This window comes from Mastacembelus armatus, chromosome 23 (assembly GCF_900324485.2).
Source record: "Mastacembelus armatus chromosome 23, fMasArm1.2, whole genome shotgun sequence".
In the NCBI taxonomy this organism is placed as follows: Eukaryota; Metazoa; Chordata; class Actinopteri; order Synbranchiformes; family Mastacembelidae; genus Mastacembelus; species Mastacembelus armatus.
The window spans coordinates 9,775,077-9,799,078 of record NC_046655.1 but is presented as its reverse complement, the minus strand read 5'-3'; the positions used below and the strand labels follow the sequence as shown (position 1 = coordinate 9,799,078).

Here is a 24,002-nt window from a genome sequence, read left to right as displayed (position 1 = left end):
AAGAGTGAGGAAGGCAGGAGATGCCACCAACACATTTATGCTTCAAGGTCAAGGACACCTCCAAATTTAGCATCTCAACTCTTCACTGAAGGTTGTGCCTTGAGTTTAAGCAGGTTCAATCTTTAAATGATTTGGTTGAAGATCCTGTCACTTGTCACTACTGATTTGTGCCACCACTGCCAACCTAGTTGTACTACTTTTAGTTGGTCTTGAGATGTTCTCCAGATGTATTATCTAAGTATTGTTTGTCTTATTAAAAGATAATATGACCAACCAGCCCCTTTAAATAAAACCGTCTGCCTTCCGATGTGCCACTAGCCAAAGTCACTCTGCCTTCACAATGTGACAGATTCCATCACAAACTGAAGTTTGATTCTTGTTCTGGAAAACACTGCATATAGGCTGCAAGCAGTAGTGTGGCATTTACCACATCAGATCTTTCTGTCCCATAATGAGAGACATTTTTCTCCTCCCACTCGTTCAGGAAACTGCTCTGCTTTCTGCCGTTATCCACTCCCCCAAATGTTATTTCCCCAAATGCCACTCCTCCTTTTCTCATTTCATTATGTTCCATTGTGCTTTGCTCGTTTTAAATCCATTCAATATATAAGAGCAGTGATCAGGGAGCATGCTTGAGGGTGTTGGAGAGGTGGAGTTGGGGGGGGGGGGGACCCTTTGGGGGTCCCCACAAAGGAATAACAAGATTTGCCCTGTAGATCTTCATTTTACAATGATATAAACATATTATGCATAAGGAGCAGATTGAGTGACTGGGTGAAATAATGATAGAATCTTAATAAGGCCCCTGCTCACACATGTGCACCCTCACACACACACACACACATACGTACAAAAGGCCTCTGGTCCTTATTCCATGTCCCATCCACCCATGCTATGATAGAGCTTGCTTCAATTAACCCTGCAGGATTGGTAGCCAGATTATGCAGAATAAGGGTAAACTGTTTGTGTCTGTGCGTGTCTGTGTGTGTGTGAGTGAGAACACAGCTGGGACAGGCTGCATCCCAGTTGTGCTAATTGAATCTTGGCTGACTTGGTAAGAAGGAGAGCACAATTGCCTCATTCATTTACACACACTTATTTACACATAGGCCTACGTGGACACACTGGCTGCTTGATTCTTCACACCTTTGTACGCACACAAGGTATTATTGAATAGAGGCTGTGGGTTCGCCCACTCTCACACAGGCGTGTACAATGCTTCATTAAACTCTCCCTCCCCCGTCAGTCATCATAAGCCTGTGTGGGCTGAATAAGGGTAATAAGATATTCTCTGTCAACCCACGTGAAAACAGAATGGATGGAGGGAAATATGGAAATTGACAGGAATACAGTGATCTGTAGGGGGTTTTTTGATTGGCTGTGTTGGCAATCTGCACAAATAAAATTAAAAAAAAAAAAAAAAAAAACTCTTTGCAAAAAGCTTTTCTGGTTCTATTGTTTTGAAGAGTCATTTGTGTGATATATTTGTCTGTTTTTCAGGTACCTGATAATGCAGTAATGGCCTTGGTTCCCAAGCAAGTTACAGCCTACAATTCAGTAAACAACTCCACTGTTTCTCGAACTTCTGCAAGTAAATATGGTAAGTCCTGTTGTTTCTGTAGATTTTCAGTTATTGAAAGAACCCAGGTAGAAAACTAGCTGATCTCACATCAGATGTGCGACATTAAATTGTCTATCTGGTGATGGGTATCCAAAGGGCCCTGGATGACAATAGTGACAGAAAGACAAGAAACAATTTTAAGTAGTTGAAAGGGTTTCTAAACCATAACAAGAGAGCAAGCAGACTCTTTCTTCAGTTGTTCTGGCCTCTTAAGACTCCAAAGCGTGTCCTTCTCATCCTTCCATGTGCCAGTGTTTTTTCCGCCTGTCCGTCTGCTCCATGTCTCCTTGAACCTTTGAAACCATCAAGTTAGTTGCTGATCAAAGGGCCAGCCTCAGTAGCCACAAACACTTCAGACACATCAAATGTGGTGCCACATTATTAGCATTGCCTCATCTCCATACGGTCTCACCTCATCTCTCCAGCTTCAAATTAGACCAGATAGAACAAGGTGAATGGCGCAACAGAAAAAGGAGTCAGGATGCCAGAAATATCTCTCTCCACCTTTTTTTAAGGGATTGACTTCAAACACAGATCTCATTCACTTTACAACTGGTGTGGCACTTGAGAGTGACTTTGAACTCTCACTAGTACAATCGCCAAATAGTGAAGTAAGAGACGAGGCCAAATTTAATGTAGCTGCTGGGGGGGTGGAGAGTGGAGAATAGAGCTGGAGAGGAAGTTGTGGAAAAAGTTTAGAGATTAAGACAAACACTATGTGGCATGTTGAGTCAGAGACTGAAAAGAGAGACCTTTGTGTTTGATCTGTGATATGTTTCCATCAAAAACCACAAGGAGAAAAAAGAGTCAGAAAAATAACACCTCCTGTGCTGCTTCAACTAGCAATCTCTCCTGTGTATCTCCTGACTCTGTTTTACCCTCGACTTTCTAACTTCTCAAATAAATAAAAAACAAAAAAAAACATAGTGCTAACCTCATATCTTCTTGCACCCTCATAACCTCTGGAATGGCACAATTAGTGTCACTTTTCCAGTGTCCCTGAAAAAAAATAAAGTAATAACAAGTGGATAACCCTGTAGAGAGTACTCGCTGCAGATCATCTAACAAAGCCATGGTTAAATATTGGTCACTGAAGTGCCCTATAGGAGACAGTAGCATTTTCAGTTGATCATACTGTAATCAAATTTGAGCAGTCGATACACACACAGTCTGTATCTGATGTCTCCAGCAGCCTGTTTCTTTCCCCTGAAGTCGTTCTTCTATACGCTCCTCCTGCTTTTCTCTCTGGACAGATTGATTTCTGTCATGGTGAAAAACACTTTTTTCCCCCACTCCTCTCTCCAAACCGCACCCACTGATCAATTTTTTCACACTGTGTAAACATTCATTGAGCCATGTGTTTGGAAATGTCATCGCTACCCCAGCCATTGGGTGGGCCATACATATTTCATCTCGTCTGACACCTGTTCGATTTTGTGTCAGCCTGTGATGCCATGTCTTGTCCCTGTGAGAATAAGCCATGAAAAATTAACCATGCACACTTTGTAAAAGTTTCATATCCAATCTCCCAGACCTGTAAATTGGAAGCCACGAGTCAAAAACCTGTATTCTGGTGCAGACATGTAGTTTATGGCTCCTCTGGCTCTTCAGTTGATCAACATACTTTTATAACTCCTCTGTTTGTTTCTGTCCTTGTGCCGCCCAACTTTTGATTTACATCAAGTACATCAGTACTAAAAGAAATACTGCGTTGTGATTCTTCACAGAGAACATGATCAAGTACACTGGGAGCCCAGACAGCCTGCGCTCCCGTACCCCTATGATCACTCCTGACCTGGAGAGCGGGGTCAAGGTTTGGCATTTGGTGAAGAACCATGAGCATGGGGACCAGAAGGAGGGCGACCGTGGCAGCAAGATGGTCTCTGAGATCTACCTGACACGACTTCTGGCTACCAAGGTGAGCCATTTGTGTTTTCTTATTTCTTCATGTTTCATATGATTTAACACCACTAAATAGTGTATCTCCTTTTATAACTAGTGTACACTACTACCATTCAAAAGTCGGGACACACTATCCCCATTCAATTCAAATTGTGACTGGTAGTGTATGTGGGAAAAGTTATTTCTTTTTATGTAGTTCAGCAGGTGAAAGGCTAAAAGGTCATTCTAATTTTCACCCTGTTACACTGACTCAGAAATCCTCACTTTATTTAAATATTCATGTTTACTTTGGATGAGTCATCTCAGTGGAAAAGATTATTCAAATATATTCCTCTATCCCCCCAGGTGAGAAAGAGAAAATAGATATTTCTGTTTGTTTTCTCTTTTCATTACTGTTGGGTTGGTGCGGCAGCATATCAAAAACACTAAAGACCAAAAGACCCATGAAGATAGTAAAGGTGTTGCTGTTAAAAAAAAAAAAAGATCAGGCAAAAATAGAAGAAGCCATAAAATGAATCTTTTTGCATGTGCCTTGCTACAGTGGCACCTAGGAAGGAAAAAAAAAATGTTAATTTGGTTTGGAGGGAAAAATGACTTTGATCCAGCAGCTGAATGTAAATTACCAATCCCCCGCTAGTCTATCAAACATACAGAGGGCTGTACAGGGAAGGCAAAAAGAAAGCAGGCGGCTACAATCTGAGAATGTTCAGGCTGTCGTTTTTTTTTTGTTTTTTTTTTCCTTCTTTTTGATGCAGTGTCCGCCTTTGTTTAGCAGTTCACAGGGAGAACATTAGCTCAGTTCTGTGTATTTAATTTAAATACAAAGTGGCGGGAGTCTAAAACAGAGCTCCTCTCACTCACACACACACACACACACACACACACACACACGTCGGCTTTCATTCATCATCGTCTTACATTCATTTCTTGGAGACTTACCTTCACCTAACGCTAACCTCACCCTACACAAGGACCAGCATCTAGTGTGCAAGATGCCGTAAAGAAGAAGAAAGGTGTATTTCATTTTCTAAAACTTAGCCTTGGTATATCTGAGAATGTGTTACTTTTTCTTTAAAAAGTTATTCTTGCTTTAAGAAAAAAGAAATCATCAGCAGACCTCCTGGAGATGACAGAAAGAACTGAACACTTCTCTGTTTGTTATAGAGAAAACTAATGTGTTGCAGATGCGTAGGTAGCCGAGCAAAAAGTGATGAATTAAAGCAGCCGAGTCAAACACTGACAACAACAGGGCAGGAGAGGTGAACGAGGCATGACAAGCAACATATGAAAAATCAAATAAATACACTGGTGTCTGCCAAATATGAAGGCAAGGATGGCACAATCATCACCATGACGCATACTGTATCCATACAAGTGCACGTCACCTCTCAGCCTCTGTGAGCCGCTGCATTTCCCTGCCTTTATTCCACTGGAGAGTATAGGGAGGTGGCTTGTGACTACAGACAGCACATCATATTTCCAGATGGATTGTTTTTGTGAAATAACCAGTTTATCTTGGCTGGTCATCTCTCTTGGTGAGAAATGATTGGGCAGACAGGCAGTGTAATTGACTGCGTTTGGCTTTCACCTTGCCAATAAATACCTCTGCCTGGCAACTCCGCTGACGTCTCTCGTATTAGCTCCATCAGTGTCACTCTGACTGAGTGCTGGTACAGGGCGTGTTCACGTGCGTGGAGACTGAAGGGGTGGAGGGAAAGATTGCATTTTCCTTCCTCATTTGTACACTCAAAGATTGTGTGTCCATCTTTACAATGCCATATCTCGGCATTGTAAAGATGCTTTCTCCACCGTTCGGATTCTTTGCTCATTTCAATGTGGAGGCAGATGGCATTAGAACATCCAGATGATATATCGTGTTTAGAGAGAGGTCTAATGACAGGGTAGATGGTGGTGGAGGGGGGTGTTGGCAGACTCGGCTCCATCGGGAATGAGAGAACCCCATGATAATAACAGTGTTGATGCCAAAGTCCCCATTGAGATAAAGTATGATGTAAAATGTCACAGCCTCAGCACTTGTAGACACACATATACACAGGTTTTAGTATCTGGACATATATATACTGTATATATGCACACACAAAACATCAGGTTTTTCCTCGCCAGCTAATGCAGACTGTCACTCTGAATGTACATGGGCTTGATATAGAGATATATAATTTGATCTTCATAGAAAAAAGATATGCTGTCTGGAACGTGGGCCACATTAGAATTATAGCCGTGATTGTCGGACTAACAGGATTTTCTCCTCCCACTCTCTTCTACCTCTCTTGACTCTGAGATTCGGTCACCCGCTCCAACCCAAATTGGATTTTTATTTGCCACTGCCTGTACACACCTCATCTGCCACACTCAATGGCCTCTTTTCCTGATAGGAAACCTCTGTCGTTTCATTTCCATCCCTTGCTCTCGCCTTTTCCCGCGCATCCCATCAGCTCATTCTTTACAAGAGGATTAGATTCTCTTACGCGGTCTCTTCTCTCTCTTCTCCTCTTCCTCCTTAAAGTCGCCAACATTAAATCAAATTAGGGTCAATGGTGCAGTGTGGGAGCTAATCCGGCAGCACAAAGAGGCTTAGGAGATGCGCCTCCTGTTCCAAGATATTATTAAGAGTCAGCTGTGAAATAACAATTTTGCCAATCAAAGCTGCAAGAAGATTTAGGGGCCGGGTATGTGAGATTAGAGTCAGACATATAAACATTACTGTTGGGGGCAAGAGTGACAGACACTGCACACATTTACGCCAATCTTTCTGTCAACATTAGCTTTTAGTATGCTGCTAAATGTATTAGACTGTGGTGCTGTCACTCCCAGGTTCTGTGTGTGGCATTCAGTAGAGATACTGGCTTAACATACTGAGGTTGTAGACTTTCTTTTAGTTCTGTACATTTTTATTCTCCAAGTCATTATTACTGGTTTTTGATTTCCCTCATTGGTGCCTTTTGTTTAGAACAACACATCTGAAAACTGCATTATGTATGACCAATAACCTGTTAGATAATTCAATGGGAAAAAAATTGCTAAGGGCTTCATATAAAACTCTTTCCGTCTCCCCTCTCCTGCTCTGTAGGGTACTTTGCAGAAGTTTGTGGATGACCTGTTTGAGACCATCTTCAGCACAGCTCATCGAGGCAGCGCCCTGCCACTGGCCATCAAGTACATGTTTGACTTCTTGGACGAGCAGGCGGACAAACACAACATCCATGACCCACATGTTCGACACACATGGAAGAGCAACTGGTGAGTTAAGTGGTTTAACCATAGTAATAAGAACACACCTACAAACAGACACACAGGGGCTGCAGTCGTGAATGCTTAAGAAATTGGTGAGGCAGTTGCTTGGATCTTGTATTTTATTTATTTCATTATTACTATACTAGTGTGGTGCCTTTGGCTCCACTCATGGTCTTTCCTGTCTGCACTGTTTAATACATGGCAGACACAATCAGCACACTTTGGCACGTTTCATATGGCATTGCCCTGGTACTGCCCAGTGTTTGTGCCAAGCTTCACCACATGATTCTTCCCTTCCTAATATCCATTAACCACAGGGGCGTGTAATCTTCATTAAAGCCAACCACAAGGGGCAGATATAATTGGCTGCCAAGACTCTCCATCTATAATAACGGACAACTGGGCCAAAAAAAAAAAAAAAATGCCTGTCACTGTGGAAATCTCAATAGACAAGTGTATGCTTCTAGGTACAGGATGTACATCTCTAAATTAATATCCACGGATTAATTTAGACCGTACTGACCTCTGTGAACCCACCTTAAAAGGTTTGTAGGGGTTAAATAACCAACGGTGCACCAGAGTGTAGTGAAGAGAGAAATGAAGAAAGGGAAGTGAACTCTGTGGGAGTTAAATGCACACTAATATCTCATTAGCCTCCTGGCTTTTGCCAAGATCCCAGCATGTATCACTCAGACTAAGACCCAGGAGAACCATGGAGATGGGAGGATAAAATTGATGTGCATCAAGGGACAAATACAGAGATGGAGGGAGAAATATGTAGGGGGGGCTAAAGGAGGGGGAGAAATGTTATTTAGTTTACACCATAGTCCTAATTTTGGTCGTTTCCTGCATCTGCATTATTGGGCCATTTGCAGTGTGTGTTAAGTGTTTTCTGAGAGCACAACGGGTCGCTCTTACATTAGACTTTTAATGGAATGGGCTCTCACTAGAGGGCTGCGAATGAATACCAATTTATCATAACACACCCTCACAAAAAGGCACTTAGATTGCAGACACCAGTTTGTGCTGATGCCACCACAGAGGTCTTCTCTGTGTGGGATGTGCATATGCCTGTGTATTTTCACTTCTCTCTGTGTGTACTTACCTATAACCTTTAATCGTCTCAAAAGACTGCAATCTTGGCTGCAACAAAAGCCTTCATTTTGTCTGATGGCAGAGAATAATAATGCCAATGCTTCTCCCATGCTGGGCCCCTGTCCCATTAAACCCACGAGGCCCATCGTCATCACACACGCCATTAACTTCAACCCATCAAAGCAGCCAGAGCCCCTACACCCCACTGCTATTCCCTCCTCCCTTCCCCTTTAGGATTTCCCACCGTCAGAGCTTCACTGTACATCTTGTGATGTAGCTCTAATGTTAGCTTATCCCTCAGCCTGTAGTGCTTCAGGGCCTATGTTGTTGCATGTTTGTTTCTTATGTAATTGTTATTGATATTTGTAGATAAATGCATTTTTTTAAAATATCATTAGAAGCTTTATGCAGAGAAGGTTTAATTTGCATAACCCATACTGGAATAGGCTATGAGCAGTGTTTTTATCTGTAATATCTGATAAGACTGTGGAAATGTGATAGGAAAGTAGTTGTTTTTGCATGATGCTTGCATGTCTTCACAGCTGTAAGATTTCCACTGATTATGAACATCTACACATTCTAAGACATGAAAGAGACCTAAAAAATTGACATTCAGGTTTTCTTATATTCCAAACCATGGCTATTCTTCATAAACCCCTAGAGCATATCCAGATGGCATCTTTGGGATTAGCGACAGTGTGTCAGCACCTCCTCTCATCCTCACTCTTCTGTATTTGGTGTGTGTGTGTGTCTTTGTCTGCCTCTCATGTTTGTCATGTCGGGTTGCATAAGACTGATTCTGGACCACAATGTCTCGGCAAATTGATCAGACCCTTTGCAGGAACATCACACAACTGCAGATTCAGAAGCTGAGAGGTTGTGGCAGTAAAGTGGAGTCAAGCATGGTAATCTGCAAGAGGCAGTTAGACATGTGGCTGTTGGGCTGGCAAGATTTAGTTGTTGTGGATGCATGTTACTTTTGTTGCTTTTATTTGCTTTATAGAGCCTGACAAATTATTTAGTAAACTACGGTAGTGTGGTTGTTAGGTTGGTTGGTTTTTAAATGGCTGACATTCACTAAACCTATTTAAGAAAGTAAATGAAGCTAGTTTGAAAATGGTTCTTTATATTAACTGATTCTTTGTTAAGTAGTAGGTAAAGAAGACACTTGTTTACTATTTCTTTTATGACTTTGAACTGACTGTCTAGTCCTAAATCGATGGACAGAAGAATAGTCTTTTCATAAAAGGGCTTTTCTGACTCCACCAGCATAATTCCTCTAGGATCAGAGATGCTCTTGATCTTGGCAGCTGATATTTAACCTAATCCCTGACCAAAAGAATAGATCATGGCCATCAATCAGATTCTTAAAACTACTCAGTGTGAGTTAACTGCAGATCATTTCTCTGCTTTGCCTATTTTCAACACAGTATATAATATGTAGGTGTTGTTATGAAAGTTCTTTTGGGCACACAAAAATGATGGGGGGGGGGGACCTCATCATTGTAGTGTCCACTGCTGCATTAAGCAGCACATACATACCTCAAACCACAGGGCAGCTGGAGAGGACTGTCACCAATTAAGGCAGCACAGCAGTGGTGTTAATATCCCTTTGATCCCAGTACCTAATCCCACTAGATTCCTAGCTTAGATTAATTTTGAAGGCATAATACAGAATTTTTCCTTCCTGTGTTTTCAAATCCTCTTTTGTTAGATTGCACATCTGAATGGATTTGTGGGTGATTGTGCTAGGATAAATGCTTAGTAGGATGGTAGAGGAACAGTGGTGGTATTTAAATGATTGCATCTCAATTTTTGGTTTTCCCATCTCATCCTTTAATACTGTGCCCCAAAGAGAAACCTCTATGCAGGCTGAACTGTACTGTCATTCTTTATTGAGTTTTGCAACATCAGCTAAAAGTGCATAGACCAGGGAATAGCAAAGACATAGCGATCCAAGCAACACTCAGCTCTTTCTTAATACCACCTGAGCCCTTTCACTGCAACACACTGATAAAGCTGCTCTGATATTTATTCATTTTGGCAGAAACAAGCCCAACAAATAAACAGGCTTATATATTTTTATTATTCTGGACAAGTGCAAAATAGGAGCCACTTGCACAAACAAGACAATATGAACTGTGTCATTGTGCATCCCCAGTTGAGGACCCCTTGACATTGCTGGGAAAAATTAGAGCCAGTGACCATCTGGTTTTAAAGATATAGGCTTTATTGAATTGAGCGCACACGTCAAATAGAGCACATGGGCAATAGCAGGGCCTGTGTACTAGCTTCGCAAAGTGAATGAATCCTCGTCCCCTTCTGACACACAATATCTTCATGTCTATTGTCTGTTTGACTGTAGCAAATATAAAAATGGCATTTAGGGAGTTCTCAGAGCAGTTCACCCAGATGCAGGCTGTGGTTTTACTTTACACTGTGTTCATCTGTGTAAATGGCTATTTCAGTATTCTGTCAATGATGAACTATCAATGCAAAAGTAATTTTAATGATAGATGGACTAACAGCAGAATGGTTGGAAATGTGATTTTTGTATTAGTCCTTAATATCCAAAGTAGACGACTGAGCTTGCTTGAGGTTCTTGAAGACATTTGACTTGTCATCTTAAAAGCTTCTTCAATTCTAATTAACTGGTGGGCAGAACCAGATACTGAACTTCTGTAGGGTTAACATCTTGAGAGCCACTGAAAGCATATGTAGTAACCACCTAGCCATCCTGTGGGTTGTTAGAGTCGCTCACATCAAGGTGTAAAAGGTTGTCGAATTACCTGGGGAGGGATGATGAGTAGTGTCATAGACCACCCCCTCTGTTTAGTGATGGTTGTTCCAGTTTGAGATGGATGCCTCTTTCACTTCCAACCATTCCCATCTCTGGCCAAATTGTGCACATTGTCTTCACAGGGCTGTCTCTTGTTCTTTGGATGCAGGTGGATGCTGAGTCTTGTCGTGAGACACTGATTCTCCTGCATTGGGCCATGTGCTTGTGAGGTGGTGGTTTTGTTTCTCCAGTATACAAGTCTTGGCATTCCTCACTGCACTGAACTGCATATAGTACACTGCTCTGCTTGTCTTAGATGTTTATCTTTAGGATGGACTGGCTTCTACCTCATAGTATTGCCGTGTGAAGTTCCTCTGGAGTTTTTCAGATACTCTGCCAGTGTATGGAATGACAATGTTGCATCGTTTGTTCTTTTATTCTCTGTTGTAGGTGGTTTTAAAATAATGCAAAGTGCAAAACTAATAACTATTTTGCCACTAACCTACTTTGTTCTCTCTTGTACCATTCTACAGCCTACCTCTGCGTTTCTGGGTGAATGTGATCAAGAACCCCCAGTTTGTGTTTGACATCCATAAGAGTAGCATCACAGATGCCTGTCTGTCTGTGGTGGCCCAGACCTTCATGGACTCTTGCTCCACCTCAGAACACCGCCTTGGGAAGGACTCACCCTCCAACAAGCTGCTTTATGCCAAGGACATCCCCAGCTACAAGAGTTGGGTGGAGAGGTAAGTTGTTAGTTGTACAAAATGACAAAGTACAGGTGCATAAACACAAACACTATTAGGATGAAGGGAGGACACGTGTGTGGGTGTTTTTCAACTTCAGTAAGTGAAAACATCAGAAAACCTGCAATAGTCATGTTTCATTCTAACACACACAGCAAATGTAGCACTGTGATCTATGGGCTGTGAAACACAAATTACAACACAGTGGGAATAGATGGTACCGCCCAGGGCATGAGACCTACAGTACAGAGGAGTTGGTATGTTGGAAATGTGCAGAAGGGTGTGTGTTTGTGGCCTTGTTAGGGATTGAACCATAAATACTCGGGGCAACCAATGACTGTGTAGTGTGTGGTGTAGCATAGCGGAAGGCACGCCGTCTGTAACCTGGGCGGCCCGGGTTCAAGACCCAGCCCCAGCATCAGGTTGCCAGCTGGGGGCTTGGGGCAGAGGAAGATGTGTAGGGGAAAGGTTGGGTTTAGGATCTGGCTTTAGTCTTACGGTTAGGGATTGAACCATAAGTGCTCGGGGCAACTGATGAATGTATAGTATGTGGTGTTAGCGTAGAGGAAGGCACGCCGTCTGTAACCTGGGCAGCCCGGGTTCAAGACCCAGCCCCAGCATCAGGTCTGCTGGTCAGAGGAAGAAGTGTCCTCCCAGGAGCTGTTTTATTGCAATCTAGGCCACCCTGAGAATTAGTAAGCATACAGTGTTAGTGAATAACAACTAAAATATTAGAATAAATAGTTTAGGCATTAATATTAGGGGTCAAGGGTTAGAGAGTGAAGGTTAGTCAGTTGGGGTTAGGCTAAATACAACATTAAATTTTATCTTGACTTTTCCCATCCATGGTTACAGAAGCATCATGGGGACTTGCAGCCACATTTGCAACCAATGAGGATGCCTGAGAAATTAGATCAAATAAGTTTATTAACCTAAGATTGAAAAGCTGCTAAAGATGGTTTGTTTAAAATGTAAGTATACAGCAGCTAGGACAAAAAACTGCAAAGGAAAAAAGTGAGATGTCTTCCTCCTCTCTTATGCATGCTACAGCTTAAGTATAAAGCTAGGACTGCCTTACCTGGTGAGTAAGCTAACGAGAGGAAATCACTGCAGCATGTTCTCTTCTTCTCTGTAAAGAATATGTAGAGTTGTTATTATGACACACTCAGGCCACAAAAAAAAACTTTAAATAACTACAAGTGCATTAAGAGTGCATATTCAGCAGTTCTAGCTTTTTTGTTTTGTTCAGTTGAAAAAGATTTTATGATTGATTGAAAGGTACAAACATTATTACTTCCTAAAAGCACATTTCAGTGGAACACTTGTCAGATGCATGAGATGTCTTAGAAAAATGTCAATTATTTTAGAAATATAAACAGCAAAGATACAGACACAGACACGTATACAGAGCTGACTGACTCTTGGAATCACACAAAGCATAGGATTTTTGTTTTGTTTATAGAAAGTTTTTCCACAAGCAAGCACACCTGGTCTCTCCACTAACAATCCCCTGCTAGGAGCTCCCTACAACCACCCTGCAGCACTGAACAGGTGTTGATGTGTGTGTGTGACCTCTCTACATCCACCTGCCTTTTCCATTTGCTGTTTTTGCTCTGAAGACTTATTTCTTGGCAAATGTCACAACCCTCTCATACACAAACATACACTCCCAGATTTATCCAGCCAAACAGTGAGCCTGTCCTCGAGCGGCTGCAGCTACAGGAATTTAGTATGTAAATAAGCAGCTTTAATTAACATAGTTGATAGGGGCAACACAGCTGCTGCTGACAGTGACTGATTGCCTTTATCTCAGTGAAGTGTTTTCTTGTGATGTTCAAGGTTGAAATCTAAGGCCTGAGTCTATGACTCCATTTCAGTTATATTACTACTTAACACACTTGTTGCCTTGTGCTACATGCATTAGTTAAATATCTGAAAAGCAATGGGTGTACACTGTTTCCCAAACCATTTATCTAGCAATGTTGACTGCAGTAAACATCTTCCTAAGAAGTAATTTTATTCTTCCTGATTTCTTTTAATAGGTACTACTCAGACATCAGCAAGATGCCAGCGATCAGTGACCAGGACATGAATGCCTACCTGGCAGAACAGTCACGGATGCACATGAATGAGTTCAACACCATGAGCTCTCTCAGTGAGATTTACTCCTATGTGGGCAAATACACAGAGGAGGTATGTAACACTGTGACTCACATTTATGTTACTACACATAAGTGCCATTAAAGCTTCAAATTTAGATAATTTTCCACTCATTGATGAACAGTCCAATCAATAATCCAATTCATGTATAATATCTACGGTTATATGAATTGATCTATTAATAGAGCATTATTTTTTTCCTTATGAAAAACAGAAAGTTGATGTTTTTTTGTTTTTCAGTCCTGAGTAGTGTCTATGACCATTCTGTCAGGCAGTCACACTCCACCAATCAGAGGGTTTTAGTCTGCATGCAGCTTCAGAGGCCAAGGCCTAGGCAAAAACTTTCACAGATCACCAGCTGCTGCTGATCAGCCAATAATATGAACATCCTCACTACTTTCCTTTAATGTTTAGATTATGGAGTGCAGTTTCATTATTCTGTGTATTTTAATAAGACACTGTGTCTCTGTGTTTACCTCAATGTCCTGCTGGCAGATCGTGTGTTCACTGGAGCAAGATGATGCAGCCAGGAAGCAGAGGCTGGCCTTCAAGCTGGAGCAGGTGGTGGCCTTCATGAGTCTGGAGAGCTGAGGACCGCACTTCCCAGGGCGCACTGGGAAGAAACCCCATTAGAAACCGAGCCGTGCCTGAGTGAAGACCTGTCCCCATCTTTTTCATCATGTGACTTCCTCCCTCCGCCTTTCAAAGATAACTTCTTCCTTGACCTTTTTTTCTGCTTCCTATTCCCCAAGAAATACTTTTTTTCCTCATCCACTCTGCTGCATAGACTAGTTTACCTGAATATATCTGAAGGGTGGTTCAGGGCTGAGGCTGGCATCTTCCACACTGAAATGCAGAGAGTTCCTCAGCTTCACCACATGGAGAGCTTCGAGGGGTGACTGTTTAAAAGCTGGCCATATTGGCATACTTCAGTCCCCCTGTAGGAAGAAAAGAGGGGAAAAACATTTTTATGTTGCCTTCAAGAATTTACCCTGATTGGGTGTCCATTTTGTTGAACTTTTTACAAAATAGGATAGTTCAAATAAAAACCATCTCTAGAGCCCAGTGTATTGTAGTTCTATATTCAATATACAGAAGAGGAAACATCAAAAACGATGACTGCAAGCCAAATGAACACCTCTGAAGAAAATTAATGCAAGAATGGTTTACCAAGTTTACACCATATCTACAAGCGAAGCATACATATCTGCAAAATTTGAGGTGAACCCAGACAAACCTAGAATGTTCTTGTTTTCTTTAAATGTAGCTGGAGTTGTATTTAAGAAAAAGACTGATGGGGTGGGGAAGGATTAGGACTTCTCTGAACTTTACTAAAATGTGACTGACACTAAAATGTTACAAACCAGAGAACCCCTGGCCTATAGCCCATTGCAACATTCATATATTTTTACCTGCCCAGCAAACATTTACTTCAAAGAAAATGCTCATGATTTCTGCTTCCATCTGGCTTATGTGGCTACTGCAAAATTAACCTATTAGACAAAACCATGGAGGCCCCGACCCAAGTTGGATCCTCTTTAAGAAGCACAGTACCAACTCTGGACAACAATGTTTTGACTGCTAATCCAAACACCAGGAGCAGTCTTTGGCTCTTGCCACTTCCAATCTTGTGTCGCCATTGCGACGGTCTATCAAAGCACACACATGCACAGATACACACACAATCAGCAGCTGCCCAAGACCCTGACTGCCCAGATACCTACGCCTGGAGGAGGTAAAGGGAAGAGCTGACTGAAATGTACTTGGTAAGAAACTGCTTGATCATTAAAAATGAGAAGAATGATGGAATACAGTGTAGCCTGAGACGGCTGTCTGCTACCTAAAGGGGCTCTGTTGTGACAGTAGCACTTCTTTCCCAGGATGTTCTTATTTAAAGACTATTGTGTGGAGAAATCAAACAAGATGGACTTAGTTGGTCAGCCAAAAACCAAAGGAGCTTGAAATTTTCAAAACGGTCAAAAATGTATTTGTAAAGTGCCACTGAGGAACTGACAAAAAAGGACTATGTAAAAGACAGCCACTTCTGGGACAAAATATATTGTGAGTGGAGCTTTGAGAGATCTCAAGAATTTTTCTGACCTCAGTGTGTCGGGGTGAGAGGCTCTGTGGGCGAGATGATCTTATCCTCCTTTCTCTTTCCATCGTCCTGGGTCTCTCCGGCTCTCGGCACACCATTCACCCTAGTGTCCGGCTCCTGACTTAGCAGTTTTCTTTTTTGTTTTGCACAAGCGTTGGAGATGGTAGCTAGTTGCATATGGCAAAACCCAAACTCCCGAGTGTGTAACTGTTGAGGCACTCTTGTCTGTATTAGTGTAGTTGTCCTCAGTGGTGGCAGGGGGCAGCCTTCTCCAAGCCTCAAAAAAAGAAAAAAAAAAAAACATCTGATAAAGCGGAGCAGGAAGAGAACAAGAAGTGTGCAGCACGACAGTATAAACAGAAAATTATGACATTAAAAGTAGATAAGACTTGGATGTGAACCCCCACTATGGGAGAGAGCGATTGAAAGAGAGATGGAGGCGCCCTCCGTACCTTTTGACCTCTGCCCTTTCTTTTGCCTTGACAACGTGCCCCATGTGGTGATGTGAATGTGTGAAGACCGCCCTAGGTCCACCTTGGGTCCTTTATTGGCTTTTTAAGCGCATGTAAAACGTAAACAATTTAAGAAACTTATTTAAAAAAAAAAAGAAAAATAAGAAAATTAAGCCTTGCAATGATGATGTGGATGTGTTCTTTTATCTTTCTTTTGCTTGAAAGAATCGAGATGGAAAAGTGGATTGTTCATGTAATAAAGACTATAACTTTAGTTTGAGGTGGAACCTTTATCAAGTTCAATCCCTACTACAGAACCTCATGTCTGGTTTTTGTCATGTCTAATAAAACATATTATATACCCTTGCATGTTGACCTATTTGGATGGTATGAAATGAAACTGCCTTGCTCAAAGATATTTATATACTTCTACTACTTGGGACTTTAAAGCAATTTACAACCCAACTGTTCATTTTAAGATTATCGATATCACAAAAATAACATGAACCCTATTTTTAAGTTCTACAGTATGAAAATCTTTCTTGTCCCGTTAACTCTGTACTACATTTGTTGTAGCCGTGTCTCATCTGTGTTTTTAGTTCTGGTGCACAGAAGATGCAAGCTGAGTCTTGCTGTCTTGGCTGCTATTACATTTTGTTTGCTTCTGTTGCATCAGATCATGGTAATTGCTTAGATTTCAGTTCACCATCATGCAGAACAAAAAACGTTTTGATTGATGGAGCTCTGTTTTAACGAAAGATGGCCCTGTCGGTTTGACAAAGGTTAATTTCATAAAAGCCAACAAAATACGGCACCCTCATCATCATCAGTTTGCTACATGTATGTAAAAAAAACAAACAAAAAAAAAAAACATTACAAGGGTACATGTGAATTATCATACAGCTAACTTTCTAAAAAGACACTTGATAGTAGACTTATGTTGAAGATTGAGTTTGGCAAGTGACTGTTGTTGAGCCCTTGTCACGTACATATGTGTGCAAGAAATCCAGCTCATCCCTTAATTACTGTCAGCAGCTGTATGGTATAAACAATGTCTGTTTCACCTTGGACGGGTACATTCACAAGGTGTCTGTGTAGTAAACATATCAAGTATATGAATATTGCTTATTATAATTGGATGACTAATTCATGCAAGACTGGCATTAATGTTAAGAAGCACACAAGTGAAACATCTAGATGACTCAAAGAACCTGTTTCATTCACGTAACCAATGGAAACCGTGTCTAGATACCCATACTCTGTCCTCACAGCCGTGCATTAATAACATAAGGTGAAATTCCTGGTCTATTGTGAATCTGCCACCAGTGTAACATCCTGTCTTTCATTTCTCCCTGTCCAGCCCTGTTCCCTGCACCCTTTCTCTGCTAGTAGCCACCATGTGTTACCATGAGTACAGATAAAGTTTCCACCTTCAAACGTTTTGTAGGAAAAAATGTCCTCCTAGCTCAGTGTTATAGCAGGTGTTACAGAAACAAGCTAGAAAAGACTTTTACTAGACAATATTTGAAAGATAAAGAGTATCTTATCGAGGGATAAAAACAAAATCTGGGGGATATAAGGCGAGCTTCTCTAACTTTGTTATAATTAATTGTATACCTGTGTATGTAAATATAATGCATTCCTATTTTGCAGTCAAGAACAAAATACTATTTGTAATATAGAATAAACTTTATTATGAAACCAAGCATGTCCTGATTTTTGCTCTTTGTGTCACTTTCCAGATTGAAATTGAAAAAAAGACACTAATCTGAAACACTGTGCTCTTGATCTAAAAAGTACTAAACTTTGATGTGCCCCTTACTCTACAGGAACATGATTCCAAGCATCGTACTACCTACACACCATTTACTGTATATTATATATAACTTGACAATAACCAGTGACAAATCAAACAGGAGAACAGCTCTAAATTCTTGAGATGCGCTACAACATTCAGATTACACTGTGCCTTGCCAAATGGCTGTTAGTTTCCTTTACATCCTAATGACAGGTGCTATGTTAGCCACACTGGATCAACAGGGATTTTGGTGCCATCACAGGTATCCAACCATCTGGTTCCAGACAGATCAATAAAGAATAGATGCACAAAGAGGCAAAACAACCACTCACTTCCATTGCACTCTGAGATTTCTAATTATTCTTTGTACTGTCAACTGCATGCTTGTAAGGATCCAGAAGAACAAATACTATACTTTAACCTATACCCTGCACTACAAGGTTTGGAATACACTTTTTACACAGGGGAGGTCATGCTCTGAGTACACAGTCCAAGTTCCTTCAAAGTTTGAAAAGGAGAGTAGCTCAAAGAGAAAATCTCTAAATATGCAAATTTGCACCTGATAATTATACCCTTAGCCTAGTTTTCTAAGAGCAAAGACAGAGCCGTAGCAAACAGTGATGGCACTCAAATCAGCAATAAAAAAAACACTGCTATGATGGCTGATTTTGGCTTACAAAGCAGCTTCCCTGCCCAGTAACAAAGTCATCTCATATTGGGCAGGACAAGAACAAACATTCATGCCAGCTGGGAATAGAATGACTAAGCTCAGGCCGCAAAGCACTTGAGGTCTGGGGTGGTCTGCTAGGAGCAACAGATATTCAGCAGGTGCTTATTCAAGTAAGTATACTAGTAAACTACTACTTTCCCACTCCCACTACTCTTCATCTCCAAGAGGAAAGTTTAAATGAACTGATAGAATTCAGCAGGGCTGAATTTGCATCATGAAGATGTAAATTCATATGTTTCTTCTCAACTTTGACAACTCATCAATTCTGTTTTCAAGTTAGATTTGGTAGTTTCCAACAGGCCAAGAGTAAATCTTCTAACTAATGAGTAAGGTTGGCTCTTAGGCTGACTCAGATACAATGAGAGGTTCAGTCCTATTACTACGCCACGTGATGCAAATGCTATGTAGCTCCTCCAAATTAAAAATTAAAGCTGGTTAAAAAAATGTTTCTCCTTTAATGAGAGGTGTTACCCAACATGGCGCATCACAGGTAATTCTAATGCAGGCTAAATAATATCCACTGCCAAAATAACTGGCAAGCTTCTTCCACTTGAAGCCAATCTAAGACCTGAAATTAAAGATGAAATCCTCAGAGCATGTCTCGCTACAAAACTTTGCTGTAGTTCTGATTTATTTGATCTCAATGCACATTTTAATGTACTGTTTTCCTACTTTATTTTTCAAATGGCTCATCAGCTTCATTATTTCAAGACGCATCACTTTGTGCAACATCAACCTTTCTAACTGCTACAGCTGCACAATAAAATATATCAGTGCCCCAGTACAACAAAGCCATCTTGAAAACACCTTCCCAGAGAAACAGAGGACTTTGAAGTCAGAGGTAAGCTAAAAGGAAAACAGGAGAGCCAGATGAGGAAATAGAAAGTTCTGTGTGGCAGAGGAGGGCCGGGGAGGTGTGAAATGTAGAAAACGGAGTGACGACCCGCTGGAGGGGTACACCCACAGACAGCAGGCTGCAGCACTCCGGCCGGATGGATGGCTGACGGGGACAAGAGATTGAATTGGCCCAGTGTCACCCTCCATATACCAACCAGTGAACTGGGAGTAATGGGTGAGAAATAGAAAGAGGGAAGGTGGAGGGAAAGAGGAAAGAAGAGGCAGAGAGAGAAGGGAGGGCTGCCAAGTGTCACCCTAATTTTCAGACTAGTGAGCTGGGAATAATGGAAGGAGGAGAGAGGTAACTCTGAGGGGTGATGGGTTGGGAAAGGTTGGATTGAGGTAGCGAAGGGGGCAAGATGATAGAGAGCCAGCTATGATTGCTTCACACCAGGGGTGGTTTTCCACAGTCTCATGATCAGTGCAGCCCTTTCACCCCACACCCCTATGCTGTCATCACATCCTCACTCGTTGATGTGATGTGGCCACGGAGAAAAATGAGTATAAAAAGAATAAACGTCTGTTCACATGGAGATAGGATGATAGACAGATAAGGAGGAGAGGGAAGAGAGAAGGGGGGAGTTTGGTGCTGTTGAGGCAATTAGTGTTAGATGGCATGTGGGGTTATGGGATTGGATAATCAATAAAGTTGAACCTGCTGCTTTAGGGACTCATCCCTTGGCCAACTCAGTTTAAATGACTCCTCTTCAAGACAAGAAACTATTTAGAATTACTATCAGAGCAATTCACAAGATTAATGTCACTATCAGCAACTGTGTCAAACTACTCCTACAAAGAAATACATGCAGGGTCAGGGAGGAAACTAATGTTGAAGAAAAACAGGGAGAAACAAATGTAAGAATTTGAAGTGGTATATTATACACATTATGGCATATTGACATATGGAAACTGCAAAGAACATTACATGTCCATCATTTATGATGACGGCACAGCTCACTTATCCCGGAATATAAAAACACTTCAAGCTTAGTAATGGTGTGGCCTGGCTAATGGTGCCAGCCTGTCTCATGGCTGTGATGTATTTCTAACACTCCCTGGCTTTGGAGCACAGACGGGAGAGGAGAAGTGGGGGGTTTTATGAGACTCAGAGGTGTCAAACTGTAGAAAGTGCAAAGAGCTTAAGTCTTTTTTTTTTTTTTATCGTCTCTCTCCTTTGCTCATTTTTATTTGTCAAAAAATTGCAGCATCCTAAAGTTCACTCATCCTATACTGTGCAGGCCACAAAGTGATTTCAAGCTTTTAATAAGGACTTAACTGGGTGTTTCTCTGCAATGTTACTTTGAAAGTTAAAATACTGCCAAATATTTCTTTCCCTTAGATAAATAAAAAAAAATAATCAGTATCTGGTTATTGCCTTTGATTTTGAGTTTTGGAGTAACACTTCTCATCTGGCTCCCACATGTATAACTGGCTGCTGCTGTATTGACCGCCTGACTGGAGGGATGGATGGATTGATGATACGAGTGCAACTTGGACACCGGTTGACAGGTCTAATTTCTGCTGTGGGCTCAGATATTGACAACTGCAAGTGAGCAGATGGGAGCAATTACCGATATAAGTCCATTCTCCACCGTCTGCTCTGTTTTGGTAAACATTTGTGTTGCTGGTGGCAGCAGGGACAGAGCAGGAAATCAGACTCAACATTACAGCCAGAAAACACACTAAACACTACAGATGGAGAATGAAGATACAAGTCTGAGTCTGTCAAAAGATTTCAACAGAGGAAGAGGTCAAAATCAAGTCTGTGATAATGTAATAATAACAATGGAATATATGCTGTTTTTGTTATTTACATGCACACTACGTTAACTCTGTCCTACCTTATGGGCTCCACAAATCATGTTCACCATTTCAGCTACTAATCAATAACAACCATGCAATTCCTTCTAAACTGCATAGTGGCTCCAGGGGTTCAAGCGCTATATGCTCTCAGTGAAATCCAAATTAGCAGTGTTGTGTTAAATCTATACAACACAGCACATTGATTATCTGGTTAAGAGGTACATTGGAATTATTAACACTGTCTGCTCACATGTCCAGCACATTCTTTCTGTTCATAATGGATTACAGGTAGGAACAAATCCAACAAGAATTACACCTTTGCAGTTATGTGCTTCCGGCAACCAGTCAAGTTATGTTTCACATGTTAGGCTGTACGACACCACTGACTATGAGACCCTGACATTTCAAGAAATTCCCTCAAGGTATTCCTGACCATATCTCATTCACAAGAATGAGATGAACATGAGGTCACTTGAACTTTGACCACAAAAATCCAATCAGTTCGTCCTTGAGTCCAAGTAGACATTTGTGCCAAATTAGAAGACATTCATTCAAGGTGTTCCTGAAATATCACATTCAGGTACATTGAGGTACATCAGTCATAGGAATAAATAACTTGCAATTTTTGCCTTCGCCTTCTCTGAACCTTAAATAATTATTCAGCACATTATCACATCTGGGCCCCTAATCACGCTAAATATCTTCTCCCAATACCTGTTCCCCCTTAAATGAAATCCAGTCTCTCACTTGATTCACAGACATGAAGATTTTCCATTATAGTGAGAGCCCAACTGTTCTTATGCGGTGGCTTGTAGGATAAATCAATATGAGTAAGCACAAATAAAAAAACGTATCCTTAGTGAAGTGTCAAAAGCTGCCCATGATCATATCTTGACAAAAAACGATTTATCAATCATTGTCAAAACAATCATTGTGTGCAGTGAGTAGCTCCAGTGGGGCAGCCCACTATCACAGTCAGCCACCTGTGGGCTTTTGTCCCTGGGTCAGTCACATTGCTCATTCCTGCCACGTTAGCCTGTCTACAACAGACAGGAGCCAATCAGCTGGGCTCAGTGCTGGACTGTCTCTATGGACTGACTGCTGAATGACACACAAAGAATTCTGCTAGGCACATTCACACAGAGATTATCACCAAAACCCTTCATTCCCCACACGCCATGCCACCAAAATAAATAAATATATATATTTTAAAAACCTGCGCAAACAAAGCTGCACACATTTTCACAGCTACTCCAACACCAACATTATGAATATGAACCCTCTGGCCCAGACATTTATCAGGCTGCGCCATTCTGTGCTACGTTCAAGCCGTCAAGATGTCAACACAGAGACAGAAGGGCAAACTGAGAAACAAATCTGTGGAAACAGTGTGGGCCTGAAATCGGCTGCAGGCATTAGACAGTGATCGGGGGCTAAAAGATGCTTGTTCTAGCATGGTCCCAATGTGTGTTATTTAGCAGAGTAAATCTGAACAGAGCACAGTGACTTGCACCAATTGTATATGCAGTAAATGTCCATATGGTGAACTAAAAGTTTGCATTTCAAGGGGCTGACTTGTTAGAAGACTTGCAACAACAGCTTGCTGAGAGGGTACAGACTGTCAAGGGGTAGAAAAGATGGCAGGGAGACTGTCCTCTAATCCAATTCAGCATCAGACATTTGAATAATTGATGTGGGGACATAAATTGGTCCATTCCAGATGTCCCCTGCTCCCTTAATCAATACTGATTCCCTTAATCAATGGTTGGCTGGCCAGCCCAAGGCATTGGCTGTTCTCCCCCCACACAGCCATGCTGCAGCCAAAGCTCGCCACAGTCCGAGTCACAGGTGGTTGGCTGCAAAGTGGCTGTTTGCAGTGATAGGCTCTGGGTAATTGAGGCTTTTACGCAGTGGGGGGTGGGGCTGGGGTGGTAAAAGCGGCAACGGGGACCGCAGATTGGTCTGGTGTCTAGAGATGACACATGGCTTCCACTGGGAAATGACTGCAGAGAGAATCCAAGACTGCAGTAAAAAGAAAACTTGCATCATGCACAGACTGACTTGACTAATTAAAAGACAGTCGAACATTGAAAGACAGCATGCTGGAAGATAGCTAGAGTGATAGCCAACTCTCTTGGAGATGGGGGAAAGGGCACAGAGAGACTCTCATATTGGTTCATGCTGCATAAATAAGCCGAACCTGCTCATTTCCATGCTAATAATCTGGAAGTGTAAAGACAAATGTGGAGTGCACACACAGAAGCAGATAATGGTGGGCAGAGGGAGTTGTGTGCCAGAATGCCAGGACAGAGTGGAGTGTGGCAGTGTGTGACAGCTGGGTGGCACAGCTGGGGGAGACAGATAACCCTCAGTCTGTAGGAGCTGACAAAACAGCCACTTCCCTCCTCAGAAGACTGAAAATAATTTCACCTGGCTCTGCTGTCTTTCTCTTCCTCTCTCTGATCCTGTCGCTCTTGTTGTCCCTCTAAATTCTTCTCTTTCAAGCTGCCTCTCATTTTCTACCTTCACAATCCATACACCTGTTACATCCCTCACCCTTTCAATGTTCTCTTCATACAGTATCTGTCTCTTTTCCAAATGTGGCCTGCAGCTGACAGGACATTGCCAGTGCCCACCTGGCCAGAGTGGTCCTGAGGCTGTCATCAAGA

General features: G+C 41.7%; 1 protein-coding gene and 1 long non-coding RNA gene across 3 annotated transcripts in view; one reads left to right on the top strand and one right to left on the bottom strand.

Moving 5' to 3' along the window:
* The window catches only part of plxna4 (plexin A4), a 205,264-nt gene extending 187,454 nt beyond the window's left edge, over positions 1-17,810 (top strand). Inside the window, exons 27-32 of the mRNA XM_026326876.2 lie at positions 1,501-1,600; positions 3,349-3,539; positions 6,612-6,781; positions 11,183-11,395; positions 13,438-13,588; positions 14,051-17,810. Coding sequence (XP_026182661.1) covers positions 1,501-1,600; positions 3,349-3,539; positions 6,612-6,781; positions 11,183-11,395; positions 13,438-13,588; positions 14,051-14,146 — 921 coding nt within the window. The 3' untranslated portion in view covers positions 14,147-17,810. The remainder of the gene's footprint in view (positions 1-1,500; positions 1,601-3,348; positions 3,540-6,611; positions 6,782-11,182; positions 11,396-13,437; positions 13,589-14,050) is intronic.
* Positions 11,385-24,002, bottom strand: part of LOC113142091 (uncharacterized) — a 66,633-nt gene continuing 54,015 nt past the window's right edge. For both annotated transcript variants that reach the window (XR_003296911.2, XR_004463028.1), the window contains exons 3-6: positions 15,656-15,930; positions 14,353-14,493; positions 14,032-14,168; positions 11,385-12,524 (exon numbers count right to left, since the gene is read on the bottom strand). This is a non-coding gene — a long non-coding RNA (uncharacterized LOC113142091). The remainder of the gene's footprint in view (positions 12,525-14,031; positions 14,169-14,352; positions 14,494-15,655; positions 15,931-24,002) is intronic.